Genomic DNA, 16,785 nt, shown 5'->3' on the forward strand with positions numbered 1-16,785 from the left:
AGGAAGGTGCATAGGGTTCTCGTCGACCAGGGCAGTTCCGCAGATGTCATGTTCTGGTCAACTTTCAACAAACTACAGTTGTCCCCTGATCTTTTGAGACCCTATACTGGATGCTTGTACGGATTTGCAGATAATCCAGTCGAGGTACGAGGTTACTTGGAGCTGAGGACAACGTTCACTGATGGAACAGCATCACGCACCGAGAACATCCGGTACCTAGTGGTCAACGCCAACTCAGCCTACAACATTTTGTTACGAAGACCTGCTTTGAACAGATTGAGGGCAGTGTCCTCCACGCGCCACATGAAGATGAAGTTGCAGATCTTAGCGGTAAGGTAATTGTGATCAAGTCAGATCAAGAAGAAGCCCGTAAATGCTATGAAAATAGCCTAAAGACAAAGAGGGGTGTGGTCATGGTGATTGAGCGACCATTCATTTCAAATTCGCAATTGGAGTTAGGACCGTTAGAAGAGGCGATGCCCGATGCATTCGCAGGACCGACGCCTATGGAAGAGGCATATACGGAAGGGAGTGACGGCGATGCCTCGCCGGTAGAAGGAGTACACGGAGAGGCCTCGCCCACAGAAGGAGGACCAGAGGAGGCGATGACCGATGCATCCGCAGGGCCGACGCCTATGGGAGAAGACCCCACGAACGGGTCTCTTGCAAAGAATGTACAGAACGAGCGACCCCGACCAGAGGATAACATAGTAGAAAGACAAATAGGGGGTAAGGTGTTCAAATTAGGACGTTTGCTGAGCCAAGCAGAACAAGAAGAGGTAGCTGCAGTAATCTCACGTCACCTAGACGCTTTCGCGTGGACTGCGGCGAATATTCCAGGTATTGACCCAGATTTCTTGTGCCACCATCTCACCATGGACGCAAAGGTACGTCCTGTGAGACAAAGAAGGAGGAAGTTCAACGAAGAGCGATGCCTCATTGTAAAGGAGGAAACACGGAAGCTGCTCAGCGCCGGACACATCAGGGAGATACAATACCCTGAGTGGCTAGCCAACGTAGTCCTAGTGAAGAAGGCGATGGGAAGTGGAGGATGTGCGTTGACTTCACAGATCTGAACAAAGCATGCCCCAAGGACTCGTACCCATTACCCAACATCGACGCATTAGTGGACAGCGCCTCGGGCTGCAAGATGTTGAGTTTCTTGGATGCGTTCTCAGGCTACAATCAGATCAAGATGCATCCCAGGGATGAGAGCAAAACGGCGTTCATGACGGAGACATGCAGCTACTGTTATAAGGTAATGTCGTTTGGTTTGAAAAATGCAGGCACCACCTACCAGAGACTGATGGACAAGGTCCTTGCACCTATGCTGGGAAGGAACGTGCAGGCCTACGTAGATGACATGGTGGTAACTTCCCACGAGAGAGGGCAGCATGCAGCTGATCTGGAAGAGTTGTTTGCTACCATATCGAAGTATCACTTCAAGTTAAACCCAGAGAAGTGTGCCTTTGGCGTAGAGGCAGGAAAGTTCTTAGGGTTCATGCTCACAGAGAGGGGGATTGAGGCGAACCCTGACAAGTGTGCAGCCATCATCGCCATGAGGAGCCCAACCTCAGTGAAAGAAGTTCAACAACTGACAGGGCGAATGGCAGCATTATCGAGATTCGTATCAGCTGGAGGAGAGAAGGGCCACCCTTACTTCCAATGCCTCAAGAGGAATAGTTGTTTTGCGTGGACAGACGAGTGTGAAACAGCGTTTCTCAAGTTGAAGGAGTACTTGGCGACGCCACCTGTGCTTTGCAAGCCACAAGTGGGCGTCCCCCTCCGCTTGTACTTTGCGGTGACTGAGTGGGCCATTAGCTCTGTTCTGGTCCAAGAACAAAACCAGGTGCAAAAGCCCATTTACTTCATAAGCAAGGCCTTGCAAGGCCCATAATTGAGATACTAGTCACTAGAGAAGGCAGCGCTAGCAGTGGTATTCTCAGCACGAAGGTTCTGCCACTATTTCCACAGCTTCACAGTGGTGGTAATGACGAATCTCCCCATCCAGAAGGTGCTTCAGAAGCCAGATGTAGCGGGGAGAATGGTTCGCTGGGCGGTCGAGTTGTTAGAGTTCGATATCCAATACGAGCCCAGGGGGTCCATCAAAGGGCAAGTCTATGCCGACTTCGTGGCAGAACTTTCACCAGGAGGAGACCCTGAAGGGGTGGAGTTAGGAGCACAGTGGATGCTCTCGGTAGATGGGTCTTCCAACCAGCAAGGGAGCGGTGCTGGAATTATCTTGGAAGGGCCTAATGGAGTGTTGATCGAGCAGGCTCTACGCTTCGCCTTCAAAGCAAGCAACAACCAGGCGAAGTACGAAGCGTTGATTGCTGGAATGCTCTTGGCTAAAGAAATGGGTGCTCAGAACCTCTTGGCAAAGAGTGACTCACAGCTGGTCACAGGTCAAGTAACGGGAGAATATCAAGCGAAGGATCCACAAATGGTCGCGTACTTGAGGTACGTCGAGATGTTGAAGAGAGCCTTCGCTGCGTTTGAGCTAGTCCACGTCCCCAGGGAGCAAAATGCCAGAGCTGACCTGCTCGCCAGGCTGGCCAACTCAGGCAAAGGGGGAAGGCAGAGGACTGTAATTCAAGAGACCCTCAAAACGCCGCGAAAGTTTGTTACAGACAACAGGGTAGATGTCATCCACGTTAGCACAGCAAGGGGAATTCCACGTAACCATCGCTCTCTGAGTCAAGACACGGCGAGGGCACCCTGCATTAGTACTTATGCAGCCTCGCCAAATGAGGAAAGGGGTGTACAAGTATGCACTTTGGAGGAAGGCGACACTTGGATGACCCCTTACAGGCGATACATGGCGGACGGAATTCTCCCAGCAGAGTCGGAGGAGGGCAAGAGGGTCAAGAGGAACGCCGCCAGGTACACCTTGGTGGATGGGATATTGTTCAGGCATGGGTTTACGCACCCTATCTTGACATGTGTAAGCGGTGACGAGTGCACCAGGAAAATGGTTGAACTTCACGAAGGCATTTGTGGGAGCCACGTGGGAGGAAGATCCTTAGCATCCAAGGTGATACGTGCGGGTTTCTTCTGGCCAACAGTAAGAGAGGATTGCGTGCGATATGCCCTGCATTGCAAGTAGTGTCAGATGCACGCTGATTGGCACAAGGCGCCGCCAGAAGAACTGAGATCCATACACAGCCCATGGCCTTTCCATACTTGGGGGATTGACATCCTAGGTCCATTCCCATTGGCGATAAGACAGATGAAGTACTTGATCGTTGCCATCGAATACTTCACCAAGTGGATAGAGGCCGAACCAGTAGCACAGATCACCGCGCACAAGGTACAACACTTTGTTTGGAAGAACATCGTGTGTCGTTTTGGGGTGCCAAGGCGTCTTATTTCAGACAATGGTTCCCAGTTCGCAAGCCAACAATTGGGGAAGCTATGCACGAAAGTCGGAATCAAGTAGGTGTTTGCGTCAGTCGAACACCCCCAGACGAATGGGTAGGTCGAGTCGGCAAACAGAGTTTTGTTGAGAGGTTTGAAGCGCAAATTAGAGAAGGCTAAAGAGGCGTGGGCTGAAGAGGTGTCAAGGATCGTACGGGCTTACCACACCACGCCTCAGTCCTCCATCATGGAGACACCTTTCAGCTTAGTATATGGATCGGACGCCATGATCCCGGTGGAAATCCACGAAAGCTCACCCCGCTTCCTAGGCTTCGTAGCAGAGGAATCCAACGAGGAAAAGAGGGTGAACCTGGACCTGATAGACGAAGCCAGGGAAGAAGCGAAGATCAAAGCAGAGGCTGTGAAGAGAAGAGCGGAGCGGCAGTATAGCTCCAAAGTGAAGCTACGACATTTCCATGTTGGCGATTTGGTCATGAGGAAAGCTCATCCTTACGAGCTAGAAAATAAATTATCTCCCAAGTGGACCGGACCGTTTAGAATAACCAAAACCAAAGGGAATGGTTCGTATATGATCCTGCCGACAACTCGAACGTGGAGGAATCGCTTTGTAGCACTCTCTGTCCCGTCTACACGACTGTGTTCTCTGCAAAATCACCTTCAGAACCTTCTCTTGGATCTCCAAACGTGACCTGCAAAACACACAGACGGCGCCTCTAGCGGTCGTTTGCACTCCGACGATCAAGTTAGACCACAGAACCACCAAATGAGAAAAACTAGTAGTGTGTGTGAAAAACTCTTGCTCTCTTTTTTCTCGTATCCCCGACTCTCACCCTGATTCTCTCTTTTATGTCTCTGCCTGCATCTGGGCCTAACAGAATTCTGTTATGCCTCTCTAACATGTGCTAGAACCCTGTTACGCTTTTCTGCGACAACGTACCTCTAGAATCAGTAGAGTGAGAGCGTGAGAGTCTGTGCATGTCTGCGCGTCTCTACGCTTGGCTGCGCCTGTCTGTACCCTTAGTGGTACGGAGTGCACCTTTATCTGGACCGCACCCCTCTCAGATGATGACACGTGGAGGCATGCAACTCACATCTAACCACACACGTGTCACTTACTGGAAGGGCTCTAGCGCTTCTCTTGTGTGCCTAAGTTACGCCCTTGCGGAGTAACTTAGGATATTTCTTCCATCTGGGTAAATCGCATACTCTTAGGAGAACGCCAGGTGTGGCTGGTCTAGGCACACTCACCAAACGTTGCTCTCTGCGTAAACGGCTTACCCTTCACGGTGTCACGCACGTAATGGGTTGAGGAAGTCACCAATCACTGACTGGTTTACTAGCTCCCTCAGGCCACTCTCGTGCATGATTCCCTGAGATGTGCTCATGCGAGGTCCATGCGTAACGCTCACGCTGGGAACCTCAGTCCCAGTTTAACTGCGTGTAACACGAGACCCCGATGACCATGCACCCGATGACTGATCGGTGCTCTATTGCTTCCCGCGTTCATCTGGGAACTGGTCTGTTGGTGGCCACTTGGTTACTGACCACCGATCACCGTTCTGGGTGATCTGTCCCCTGACTTCTCTGCCGCCTGATCTGTCGGTGGTCATTTGGTTAGTGACAACCGATCTACCTATCACCTGATTCGCGTGTCACCTCGCGAGTGGTCCATGTGGTTCTCTGCTGCTGACGTCATCGACTACCGATGACCGATCGGATCAGTATAAACTAGAAACTCTAGAAGGGAGCCCCATCCCACGTAGTTGGAATGCAGCAAATTTAAAGTTTTATTTCAGTTGATGTTCTTTCCAGTCGAAGTTTATAAAGGGGACACTCTTTTTCCCCCCGGGGGTTTTTTAACGAGGTCACCCAAATAAAGAAAAGAAAAGTTTAAGATATTCATACCTTAGTTTTCCCTTTCATGTAAAGATCAAAAATTAAAAACAAAGACGAAGATAAGGCGTCGCCAAGGTAAGGTGTCGCCAAGATGAGGCGTCGCCAAGGTAAGGTGTCACCAAGATGGGGCGTCGCCAAGATAAGGCGTCGCCAAAGTAAGGCGTCGCAAAGATAAGGCGTCGCCCGGATAAGGCGTCGCCAAGATAAGGCGTCGCCAAGAGGAGGCATCATCAAAGATAAAGCGCCACCGAGACGAGGCGTCGCCACCAAACAATCAAACGAAAATCAAAGATACCAGGTACGTCAGTGCGAGTTAAAATCCGGGCATTTAGTCCTTGATCAGGGGTTAAGGGATTCCTTCGGGACGCCCCCTCCTCAAATATGAACAGCTAGCCCCGGTATTAGATATCAATGCGAGTTAAAATCCGGGCGTTTAGTCCTTGATCAGGGGTTAAGGGATTCCTTCGGGACGCCCCCTCCTCAAGTATGAACAGCTAGCCCCGGTATTAGATATCAATGCGAGTTAAAATCCGGGCGTTTAGTCCTTGATCAGGGGTTAAGGGATTCCTTCGGGACGCCCCCTCCTCAAGTATGAACAGCTAGCCCCGGTATTAGATATCAGTGCGAGTTAAAATCCGGGCGTTTAGTCCTTGATCAGGGGTTAAGGGATTCCTTCGGGACGCCCCCTCCTCAAGTATGAACAGCTAACCCCGGTGTCAGGTATCAGTACGAGTTCAAGTCCGGCCGCTTAGTCCTTGAGCAGGGGTTAAGGGATTCCTTCGGGACGCCCCCTCCTCAAGAGTGAACAGCTAGCCCCAGCGTCCGATGTTCGGGACGTTACACCGTGGTGTTTTAGACATCCCATGGACGACACGCTGAGGACACCCAGAGCAGGTCTCTCCCAAGCGTAGATGCCCAGTACAAGTAAGATAAAACCTCCACGCCCGTGAGCGATGTCGAGGCCAAACAAGAAGAGACCCCCTTTTTCATCCTAAATCAATGAGAAGGTCAGTACTGCCTTCGGCTAGGAGCACCCTGGGCTCAAGAAAGGTAAGTAGGAAGCAGGTTGGAGATTTCACAAGTTCAGAAAGAAAAAGAAGATCAAGAGGAAGAAGCGTAGAAGCGTGAGTCATTAAAGGGTGTGCCTCCTGCCTTAAGAAGAAAGAATAAGAGGGAGAGGCACGCGCTACCTAAAGAATAAAGGCGAAGCCAACAAAAAATGCGTTCAAGGCAAGTACCAGTTGGGCCTTTGATATAGAAAAGAAAGCAGAAACGGATAAAAGTGCGAAAGAAGTTAGGAGCGGACATGAATATGAAAATAAAGTTTAAGGAAGCAGTGAAATAAATCGAAGGTTGCAATTACAAGTCAAGGTTCGTAACGATTACAAATTAAGCGAAAGGAGAAGGTTATTTGCTGAAACAAGCTTGCCATCAACCACTTCATTAAAGGGACTGCACCCAAAGACATCGATGCCGAGGTTTGCACAGGCAACTTGAACCCGTCGGCGAAACCGGTCGCAGCCTCCCCTATCAGCTTCTCCTCCGCGACTTTGAAGGTGGCAGCTTGAGCGGTCATCTCTTTGTCCTTGGAGGCCAGGGCAGAAGTCAACTCTTGGACTTTGGTTTGGAGGGAAGCATTCTCAGTGGTTAATCGGGAACACTCATTAGTTTTGTTCGCGAGAGCAACCTCCGTCTTCTCCAGCTTCTGCTCCCGGTCCACACACTGGTCCTCGAGTTTCTTCTGATATGCCCTAGCAGTTTCTGCAGCCACCTCAAGATCAGCGATCTTTGAGCGGAGGGGGACCACTTCATTGAGAAGCCCTGTATGGGCTTGAGCCGCCTCGTGCAGCCGTTTGTTGGCCTCCTCCCTTGCTTTCTGCGCCACCCCCAGTGACTCCTTATATGCACCCTCTTGACGCCCCCAATGGGCCGCCAGCCTTTCATTCTCCTCTTTTAGTTTCTCCTTATCCTCTTTTAAGGAAGCAACTTCCTTCTTCAGTGCTTGAAAGGCAGAATTCTGAGCGGTTTTAGCCCTAGATTGTTTGTGCCAGGTGTAGGCGCAGGACATGAAGAGGCCCATGTAATAATACATGCTCTCCCTCTGGGGCTCTTCAGTTTGACTACCAGAAGATCCCAGGCTCAGAAATCCCCTTAATGACTCTTGCATGGGGAGAGGAAGGTCTGGGGCTGGTGGAAGAACGCCTACGGGTTCAGCTTCAAACCCTCCCTCTTGATGCACTGATTGAGGAGGGGAAGTGGCGCTCGGCGGATCCTCCCTTAAAGATTCGGCCCCATGAGAGGAGGAAGCAGCGGAGGTAACCATCTGAGGGGCATGCTAGGTTCTCCATCGCTTGAAGACTTGCCCCTCAGCAGAGTCCTCATCATCAGAAACGATCTCCACCACTTTCTTACCCTTGTCAAGGGGGGTTGAGGAAGCACCCGCCTCGACCAGAGCGAGAGGCACGGCTGCGATAGGAGGTGGTGAACTCGGAAGTGGAGAAGCTGGGTTTGTTGGAGTTGTTGGTGTTGTAGAAGGTTGAGGTTGGGGGTTAGGAGAAGATGGAGGTGCGGAAGAAGTTGAGGGTGGAGACGCCAAAGTCTCTTCCTTGGACTTCAGCACCTGGGCCAGTCGCAGCCGTCGCTGCCTATCCATCTTAGAATCTACACCGGGAAGACAAATATAGCAGAGGTTAGGCACATGCTAAAGTTAAAATGCAAAAGAGCAGACCAGTTATGCATCAAGCGAGAATCCAACAAAAACAAAGGCCAGAAAGTTATAAGAAGGGACATTCATACTTATATATTTTGCTAGAGCATCGGCATTGAACTCTAGATTTATCAGAGTGGCGATTTCGAAGCCCCCCACGCTGGTCAAGATCTGACAAGCCTCTCGATCGTTCGAGTGTAATTCGTCCAGTGATTTAGGCTTCACGGTCTTAACCTCTTTTACCCAGTATAGGGGAAAGCCATCGAGAGCAGAGGGGTCGTAGTCAGAGCAGCAAACCTTAAAGAATCTGCCCTTCCACCCCTTGAAAGATTGTTGGAAGAGAGATAGGAGGACCCTTCCAGGGATGTTGCTGAGGCTCACCCAGAGGCTCTTCCCCTGCTTCTTCACTTCAAAAAAGTGCAGGAAAATATCAACAGAGGGCGTGCATCCAAAGAACCCGCACAAGACACCGAAGGCCTTGACGAAAGCCCAGTCGTTGGGGTGCAATTGGGCCGGGGCAATGTTAATCTCCGTCAACAACTCCCTCTCAAATTGGGAGAATGGCAGGCGCGTCCCAATACGCTTGAAGACGACTTGGTAAAAATAGAAGAAAGGGACCCCGTTATTAGCCCTCTCGTCTCCACATACGAGCTCCCCTAGAGTGCAGGGGAGCACTGTGATATCGTCATCGTGCCTTTTCCCGAAGGCACGATGGTCGTAAGTACATGGCTCCCCTATGTGGTCCCTCCAAGCTTTGGTGGACACCAGGCTCGAACATTCGTCGAGCAGTTCGACCGGAGCCCATGAGTACAGGTCTCTATAGTTAACATTGAGGGGAGGGGGGTTGGCCGTCATTTTTGTACGTGCCATTGGCGAAGCTGAAGAATGAAGAAGAGAAAAGGATTCAGCAAGCAAGGTAAAGAAGAAAAAGGAGAAAAACCCTACGAAAATCCCTACCCACTCGAGAAGTTCAAAAGGGGGGAGACGGGGAAATGAGAAAGGGAATACCAGAAATACATCGAAAGTAAATAGTCCCAGGCAGTTGCAGCAATACAAAAGTTTAAAGAGGGAGCCAGTGAAGGAGAAAAGGTCATACCTTTTTTACTATCGGAGATTTGGAGACCGAAAATGCGAAGAGAGAAAGCGAGGGTTGCAGAGAGAGCTTGAGAAGATGAACAGTGGAGAGAATGCGAAGAGTGAATGAAACAGTGGTTTGGAGCGCGCGTTTTTGAAAGATGCAACGTTAACTTGAGAAGCGCGAGAAGCGCTAAGTAATAGCCGTGCGATCAAGCCACGTGTCAAGAGATTAAAGCATAACTTAAAACGTCAAGCACAGAGAACGTCGCGTCAAATGTTCAGAGAGTGTCAAGTCAAACTGAACAAAGGAATGTCACGTCAGCAAGAAATGCCACGTGGATAATGGGGCGAGCCATTAGTCTTTTCGCTGACCAAAGGTCAGAGGCAATAGGTTGACCGCTCAAGTCATCACCCCGCTGAGGCGTCGCCCAAGAGACAGCTCGAGTCATCGCCTCGCAGAGGCGTCTCCCAAGAAAGACATCGCCCAAAAAAGCGCATCGCCTATTTTTCTAGTAAACCCAGATTGAAGTCGTTGAAGGTTCAGGCGAGAAAGCTCAAATGTATAAACATCCCTCACAGGTACAAAGAGCAAGCGAGACTATGAGTAAAAGGATCGGGAGAAGAATATGCATCACGACTCGAAGGGGAAAAATGGAGAATAGAAGAGAAGAGCACGCCCTACTTAAAGGGTTAAGATCAAACACGATGGAGGCGAGTGTTGAATGCGACGCACGAAGCATAACAAAAAAAAAGCAAAAGCAGACGCAAGCATGCAAAAAATGAAGCGGGTAGCGTTTAACATAAAACAAAGCGTAAATCCAGAGTTATGGTTACAAGTAAAGTTCATGATAGTTGCGAACTAAACAAAAAGACAATCCTGTACATGTCCAAATGTTCATACGAAAAGCAAAAACAGGCCACTCTTTAGTGGCCCCCGGAGTTTGAGCAAGGTGATGAAGAAGCCCCATCCTCGAGCCTCAACGCCAGGGTCAGCAACAACCTTTGTTGCTTGTTTATCTTCGAACCTGTGCAAAAAGGGGCAAGCATGGTAAAAGACGAGCACCAACTAAGGCATTTCAAAATAAAATCATGCAAAAACCTAGCCAAAGCAAGGAATAGGAAGGTCATAAGGGAAGTTTCTCGTACATATGTATTTTTCCAAGGCCTCAGCATTGTATTCCAGGCTTATCAAGGCAGCAGCGTCAAAGCCTCCAGCACCCGCCAAGATCCGGCAAGCCTCCTGATCCCTCGGAGGCAACTTCTTAAGAGGCTTGGACTTCAGGGCTCTGGCCTCCCCACCCAATACAGGGGAAAGTCGTCCAGAGCAGAGGGCACAAGGTCGGAACAGCAAACCTTGAAGAACTTGCCTTTCCACCCCGTGAAGGATTGCTAGAATGGGGTTAACAGGACCCTACCGGGAACATTGCTGAGTGTCACCCAGAGGTTATTTCTTTGCCTTTTCACTTCGAAGAAGTGAAGAAAGATGTCAACGGAGGGTGCACACCCAAGGAAACCGAACAGAATGTCGAAGGCTTTGACAAAGGCCCAGCTGTTGGGGTACAGTTGGGCTGGGGCAGCATTGATCTCCGTCAGCAGTTCTCTCTCGAACCTAGAGAAAGGCAGGCGCACACCGACGCACTTAAAGACCACCTGGTATAAGTAGAAAAAGGGAACTCCATTGTTGGCCCGCTCGTCCCCACACACAGACTCGCCTAGGGTACAAGGAAGCACGGCGATATCGTCATCGTGCCTCTTCGCGAAGGCACGGTGATCGTAAGTGCTCGGGTCCCCCACATGTTCCCTCCAGGCCCTGACGGAAAGTAAGCTCGAGCACTCGTCAAGAAGTTCGCGCGAAGCCCACGCGTAAAGATCCTTAGGGTTAACTCTCGGGGAAGAAGGGTTGGTAGACATGTTGGCACAAGCTGTCAATGAAGGAACTAAAAGATCAAAGAAGAAAGGTTTAGTAGTAGTGCAGAAGGAAAGAGTCAACAAGAAAAGAACGCAAGAAGAACTCTTTGGAAGGAAGATGAACGGTGCGAAGAAGATGCGAAAACGTAGAAACGATGAGTGCCAGTACGGGATTTCAAAGACCCAAATATTACAGTTGAGGCGCCAAAGGACACAAAAGGAGCACTGTGCGATTGGGCCACGTGTCACAAGATTAAGGCACGACCTGAAGAGTCACTTTTCTTGCTCAGAGAATATCACATCGTCAGAGTCCTCGAGGGTGCGTTGCGCCGGCGGTGCAGAAAATGTCACGTCAACCAGTCAGGGAGTGACGCGTCATCAAAGTATCGCAAGGACAGTGGGGGCAAGGCCTTAGCCTTAGTCTTTTCGCTGAAACTAGTTTCAGCTCAAGACTGGGGGGCTTGTGTACCGTCCCGTCAGGGACGTTGACCAAAGATTAGAGTCAACGCATGGTGGGGGCCCCTCGAGGGACCCAAGGAAGAGAAGTCAACAAGTTAACTACTCGAGTCAGTGCCTCGCAGGGGCGTCGCCCAAAAGAGGCATCGCCCAAGAGAGGCATCGCCGAGTAAAGACATCGCCCGAGAGGCTTCGAGTCTCGGCCATACAGAACAGAAGGAAGGTGAAGAGAAGTGTGGCTTCGAGGCCATAAGTCTAGCACCAGAAGGGGATATCCTGACTCGTGAAGTACCATTGCCACCGCTGGGAGACCCTGGAACAGATACGACCCATGAGAGGGCCATAACCAGGGGAGAACCACGTGCATGGTACGAGGGAAAGGTAGATCCACCCCCAGGGCAAGTAACTAGTGATTGGGACGCATGAGTTGGCACCCAGAAAATTAACCCACGAGCCAGAAGCACTTCGCAGGAAAGAGGGCTCACATGATGGAATAACCCTAAGTTGAGTTGCGGCGCTGTGGGGCCCTCTGCACAGAATAACGATCAAGTCAGAAGGGCACGTGGCAAGGCACACGTGCTCATTAAAGGTTTCAGTGAAAGATTGCCAAGGTACGCGTTCATTCAGTTAAGATTTGAATGTTCCAAGGAATGTTTTTATACGCTTTCAATGCGCTTTAACGCGCTTTAAAAGATGAGAGGTGTATAAAAAGGGACCTTGGGAGCATTTGAAGGGATCAGATTTTTACCCTAAGACACACAGATACACTGAGCAAACCCTAGTTGTCTTCGCGATGCACTCACAGTGAGCACAAGGCAATTAGGGCAACACAGTTTTAGTCACACAGTTTTTTCAGTCATTCAGTACAGTTTCCTCGACCACCTCTCAAGGGTGTCCCTTTTGATGTTTCTCGCTAGCTGACTTGATCGTCGGAGTGCAAACGGCCGCGAGGGCGCCCTTTGTCCACTTCTTTCAGGTACCCATAGACGGAGCAAGACGAAGGTGCCCTAGCTCGCAGGGACAAGCCACGCGCAAAGACGATCCCGGTCAACCGGCCGGAATAGATCAAATAATCCCAAAACCTGTTTCACAATCATTAAAATTTTATTAATACTCATTCATAACTAACTTTAAACTACCATCAAACCGGAACACGTAAGCAAGAAAAGTGATGAAGTAGCTCCTTTGAAATAAAGCATAAAAGGTAGAAGAGGCAATTTAAAAATTATGGAGGTGCGGACAGTAATTAGGGACTGTAAAAAGCAAAAGCCACTCTTTTGTTTTTCTCTGGATATTTACTTTGGGTTTGATGTAGGATGATTCTCCCTGCACCCAATTAAATTAGACTGACACCCAATTATGCATGCGAAAGTACTGAAATGCTCTTAATAAAAATGAAATTAGGTTAACTGAATTGTGTACCCAATCACACATCCAACAGCCTTCGTTCTCGCACCAATGCAGCAGCCGCCAACAGCCTTCATTCTCGCACCAACGCAGCAGCCTCCAACAACCTTCGTTCTCGTTGGCATTTCTCCTCTTAGGCAATGAAGGCTTGACCTGAAGGACCCCTTGAATGAAGACGAACCCAGGAGCGCGAAGGTCTTCCATTGTTGCGCAAGGCCAGTTTTAACATGCGTGTGCATTGCGGATATGCTTGTGCGGAAGTCATTTTTGATTTCCATATATGCTTGTGTGAAAGGTATTTATGTGCTGCGGATGGCTTCATCCAAAAGGGCTTGCTTATGAATGAGTTTCGGATATTAATATTCGTATTAACTGCGGATGAAGGGATCTGGAAGGGTTTTTTGCATTGATTTTTTATGATCATTGATGTTCCTACTATCTCTGCCCTTAAAATTTGTGTTATAAGATTAAGGCACTTAGCAATATGTTATTTTTTATTTATTCTTTTATACTATCTTTGTTCCATTTTAATTTTTTATTGGATGTTATTTTTATGAATAGTAAGATGGTGAGGACTAAAGGTGGAGGACTTTCTAATTCGGGCCGTGTGCGACCAATTGCATCGGTTAGAAGAAGACGAGGTGGTCCTAGTACTTCAGTTCTAAATAAGAAGAGACTCGCTTAGTTAATCTCATGAATTTGGTAGGACGAGCCATCTTTACAACACCTTTTATTTTGACCTTATCATGTGATGTGTAAATAGATGTCTTCTCTAGAAAGACAATCTCTTGCAATTTAGTTTTGATGTTAACCTTACTTGCAATGTCCAAGTCTTTCAACCGCTTTGCGATCACCTCAAACTCTTTGTCAATTGACAACTCATATGAACATTATTCAGTTGCAATATCTTCAAAGCTTAATCAAGTCCACATGACATGTACTGATTAAAGTGGTATGCTACCTACATCAAATGAAGCCATTTCACACGCACACGGAAGACCATGAGTACATGTAAGACTACATCCACACCTTTTTTTATCAAACCTCATTGATTTAACCCTATCAAGCTCTTCGACAATAAGGTTCAAAGCATATTTTGACACAAACCTAACAATTTTTTGTAAGCTGTAACCTTAAATCGATGTCCGACCACATGCAGACTCTTTTGGAATGAAGCTTTGATTGCATTATGTTGTAAAATAATCATCTTATTCATCGAATCTCAGCAAAAACATAAATCCCCCATGGAATTCTAAAGAATTCTCTTTAGGCTCCAGTGTGCCGCCTCAACCCTGTTACTTGTTGTGTTTCCTAAGTGCATGACCTTATCTGTCCATGCCTTCACAAATTTTTCTTTGTGGACGTAACCATGTAACCATCACATAATCAACAAGTATAGGTCATGGAGAACAGAGAACTTGAAAAACATTCACACGATCTACAAAGGCCTTAACAATATCACAATCCACAACAGATCCCCAAGCTTGCATTACTTGATCCCAAGCCTTTTTTGGATGAACCAACATTTTACATTTTGCTTTCACATTTTTATCGATGTGAAATCGACAAAGCAAATTATAAGCTTCAAGAAACACGATTCTAATTACATACCACCACCCTAGGGTATGAATCAATTCTCACAAACAACCCTTTAAGTCTGTCAAGGGCCCAGAAAAAATTATTTTCCTTTTCTGCTGCTAGTAAACAAAATGCAGCGGAAAAAGTCAAACCAGTTGATATAATCCCAACAACCTCAAGTAACAACATCCTATACTTGTTCGTTTTGTACGTATAACAATATTAAACGAGTTCACTAGCTTTACTGAATTTGGGTGTGTCCAAAATATATCTTGTACAACATTCGACACCTCTTCACACCTACACCATGCATGTACATGTTTCACTCCAGTAACAACATGAACTATTTCATTTCTGTTATGTGACCTCGTTATGATCTTCGGTGAACACTCATTGCGTTATAAACTTACTTTATCGTCGTCACATTCTTCTCATTTCTCACTTTCATGGTTAGTAAAATATTTCTTAGCTTCACTACTGAAGTTTTAGTCATATCCTCAACCATAACTTTTTCCTCTACACTTAACCTTCTAGCATACGGATGACCGACCATTGTCTCTGCCAAATCATAATTGTGAGAACCACAAATTAATTCAACCGTCCACCCTTGATCACATTTCACTGGTTTGCCTCTCAATCTGAAAGGACACTCACACTTCCTACTTCCCGTTCGACTGATATCTACATCTTTTTTATATCATTTGTATTTACCTCCTCTCTCACAACATAATAATATGTAGGTCATCCTTCCTCGTTGCCTCGTCCATATATCTGACCTCAATATAGCCAACACTTCTCGCCTACTCTAACAGCTCATCTCAATCACGAAATACCTACAACAACATATGCCAAATTTTAAAATCATTCATAAAAATAACATTCACAAGCCTAACATTTACCATGCCTCATTTGTAGTAAATGTCTCACTACACTCATGTGCCCTATGTTCATTGTCTAACGCGTTATAAGTTATTGATTGCTCCAGATCAACATCATCTAATCTATCCCACACATAGGGGTGGCAAAGTGGGGTGGGTCGTACGGGCCGGCCCGCGGCCCACGCTAAAAATCGCAAGGCGAACTGACATTTTCAACCTGCTGGCACGCGTGGGCCGCGGGTTTTGCGGGGCAGGCTAGCCCGCTAGCCCATAAAAAAATAAAAAAATAAAAAAAATTAATTAACTTCACAACAATGGTCCAGTGTAGGAGTGACAACTTTGAGTGAAAGAAAATTAGGTTTTCACTTGGTCCAGTGGAGGAGTGACAACTTTGAGTGAAAGAAAATTAGGTTTTCACTCAAAACACAACGCAATTACGTTGTTCCAAAAACGCACACAACACACGACACACTCTCCTTTGCAGCGTCGCTCGCTTCGCTTGCGACTGCGCGTGGCTTCGCCTGCAACTGTCGCTCCGCTGCTGCACACCGCTACTGCCTCCACTCCTCCTCTACGTTCCAAAAGAAAGAAAAAAAAAGCGGGCCAGCCCGCGAGCCAACCCGCATGCGGGACGGGTCATGAAAACCAACCCGCATTTTGTAAGCCTAAACGGGGCGGGGCGGCCCGCTTTGCCACCCCTAGCCACACATTAATCTCCCATGAATGAGTTTGTTGTATCCATTGACAATGCTAAAAAAACCATCACTTAGCTTTTCGATAAATGAATCCACAACGCAAAAAACATAATTCCGCATCCCTAAATCCAGAACACATACATCATCATTCCGGATATGTACATCCGAAATGTAGAACCTTATTTCAGATAATGATGTCCGTAAGTTAGTTTTACACTACAGACATAAACGTCCAAAAGCTTCAACTGCAAATGTTAAATACTTACGAAATTTTGCATCCGGAGTGACTAATAATGGCTTCCAGACACCAGTATCTGTAAGGTAATAACTAGGCTTCCAGATAACGATATCCAGAACAACCTCAGCTCGAACGAAATGCGAAAAATCAGTTTAAATGGATTCTTACCTCACAACAATGTCAACCGGACCTTAGCCTGAAAAGGTCCCTCCAAAACCTCCTCCTCTGCAGCTCAAACCATCACCAAAAACAAATCAAGCTTCTCTGCACCCCACCCTACACGCTTTTTCAAAATAAAAAAAGAAAAGGATACAATGAGATTTTAAAAAGTTCATCGGCTTTCAATCAAAATTGATTGGATGCAAGAAGGAAATCAAAATTGATTGGATGCAAGAAGGAAATCAAAATTGATTGGATGCAAGAAGCAATTGCTTTGATGTATTATATATAGAAACAAAAGGCAATTGCTTCTTACACCCAATGTTATTTTAGCTTCTTACACCCAATTCTTTTAGCCTGCACCCACTGTTTTTTAGCATGCACCCAATGTTATGTGAAATAACTAAA

The 16,785-nt window shown here is 47.5% G+C and overlaps 1 protein-coding gene across 3 annotated transcripts; it reads right to left on the bottom strand.

Annotated features, from left to right (window-relative positions):
* Window positions 1-1,274: 1,274 nt before the first annotated feature.
* On the bottom strand, window positions 1,275-16,612 carry LOC137813795 (uncharacterized). Of its 3 annotated transcripts, none has more exons than XM_068616227.2 (2): window positions 16,387-16,612; window positions 1,275-10,083 (listed from the first exon to the last, which is right to left on the bottom strand). In XM_068616227.2, the coding sequence occupies exon 2, from the start codon at window positions 7,595-7,597 to the stop codon at window positions 6,641-6,643; it is 957 nt and encodes a 318-aa protein (XP_068472328.1). In that variant the 5' UTR covers window positions 7,598-10,083; window positions 16,387-16,612; the 3' UTR covers window positions 1,275-6,640. The 3 variants fall into 3 exon arrangements, 1 of the variants encoding a protein (XP_068472328.1); XR_016520409.1 differs by lacking the exon at window positions 1,275-10,083 and adding an exon at window positions 10,093-12,504; XR_016520408.1 differs by lacking the exon at window positions 1,275-10,083 and adding an exon at window positions 16,037-16,294.
* Window positions 16,613-16,785: the final 173 nt, after the last annotated feature.

The sequence above is a fragment of the Phaseolus vulgaris genome, chromosome 1, assembly GCF_051622355.1.
Source record: "Phaseolus vulgaris cultivar YP4 chromosome 1, ASM5162235v1, whole genome shotgun sequence".
Classification (NCBI taxonomy): Eukaryota; Viridiplantae; Streptophyta; class Magnoliopsida; order Fabales; family Fabaceae; genus Phaseolus; species Phaseolus vulgaris.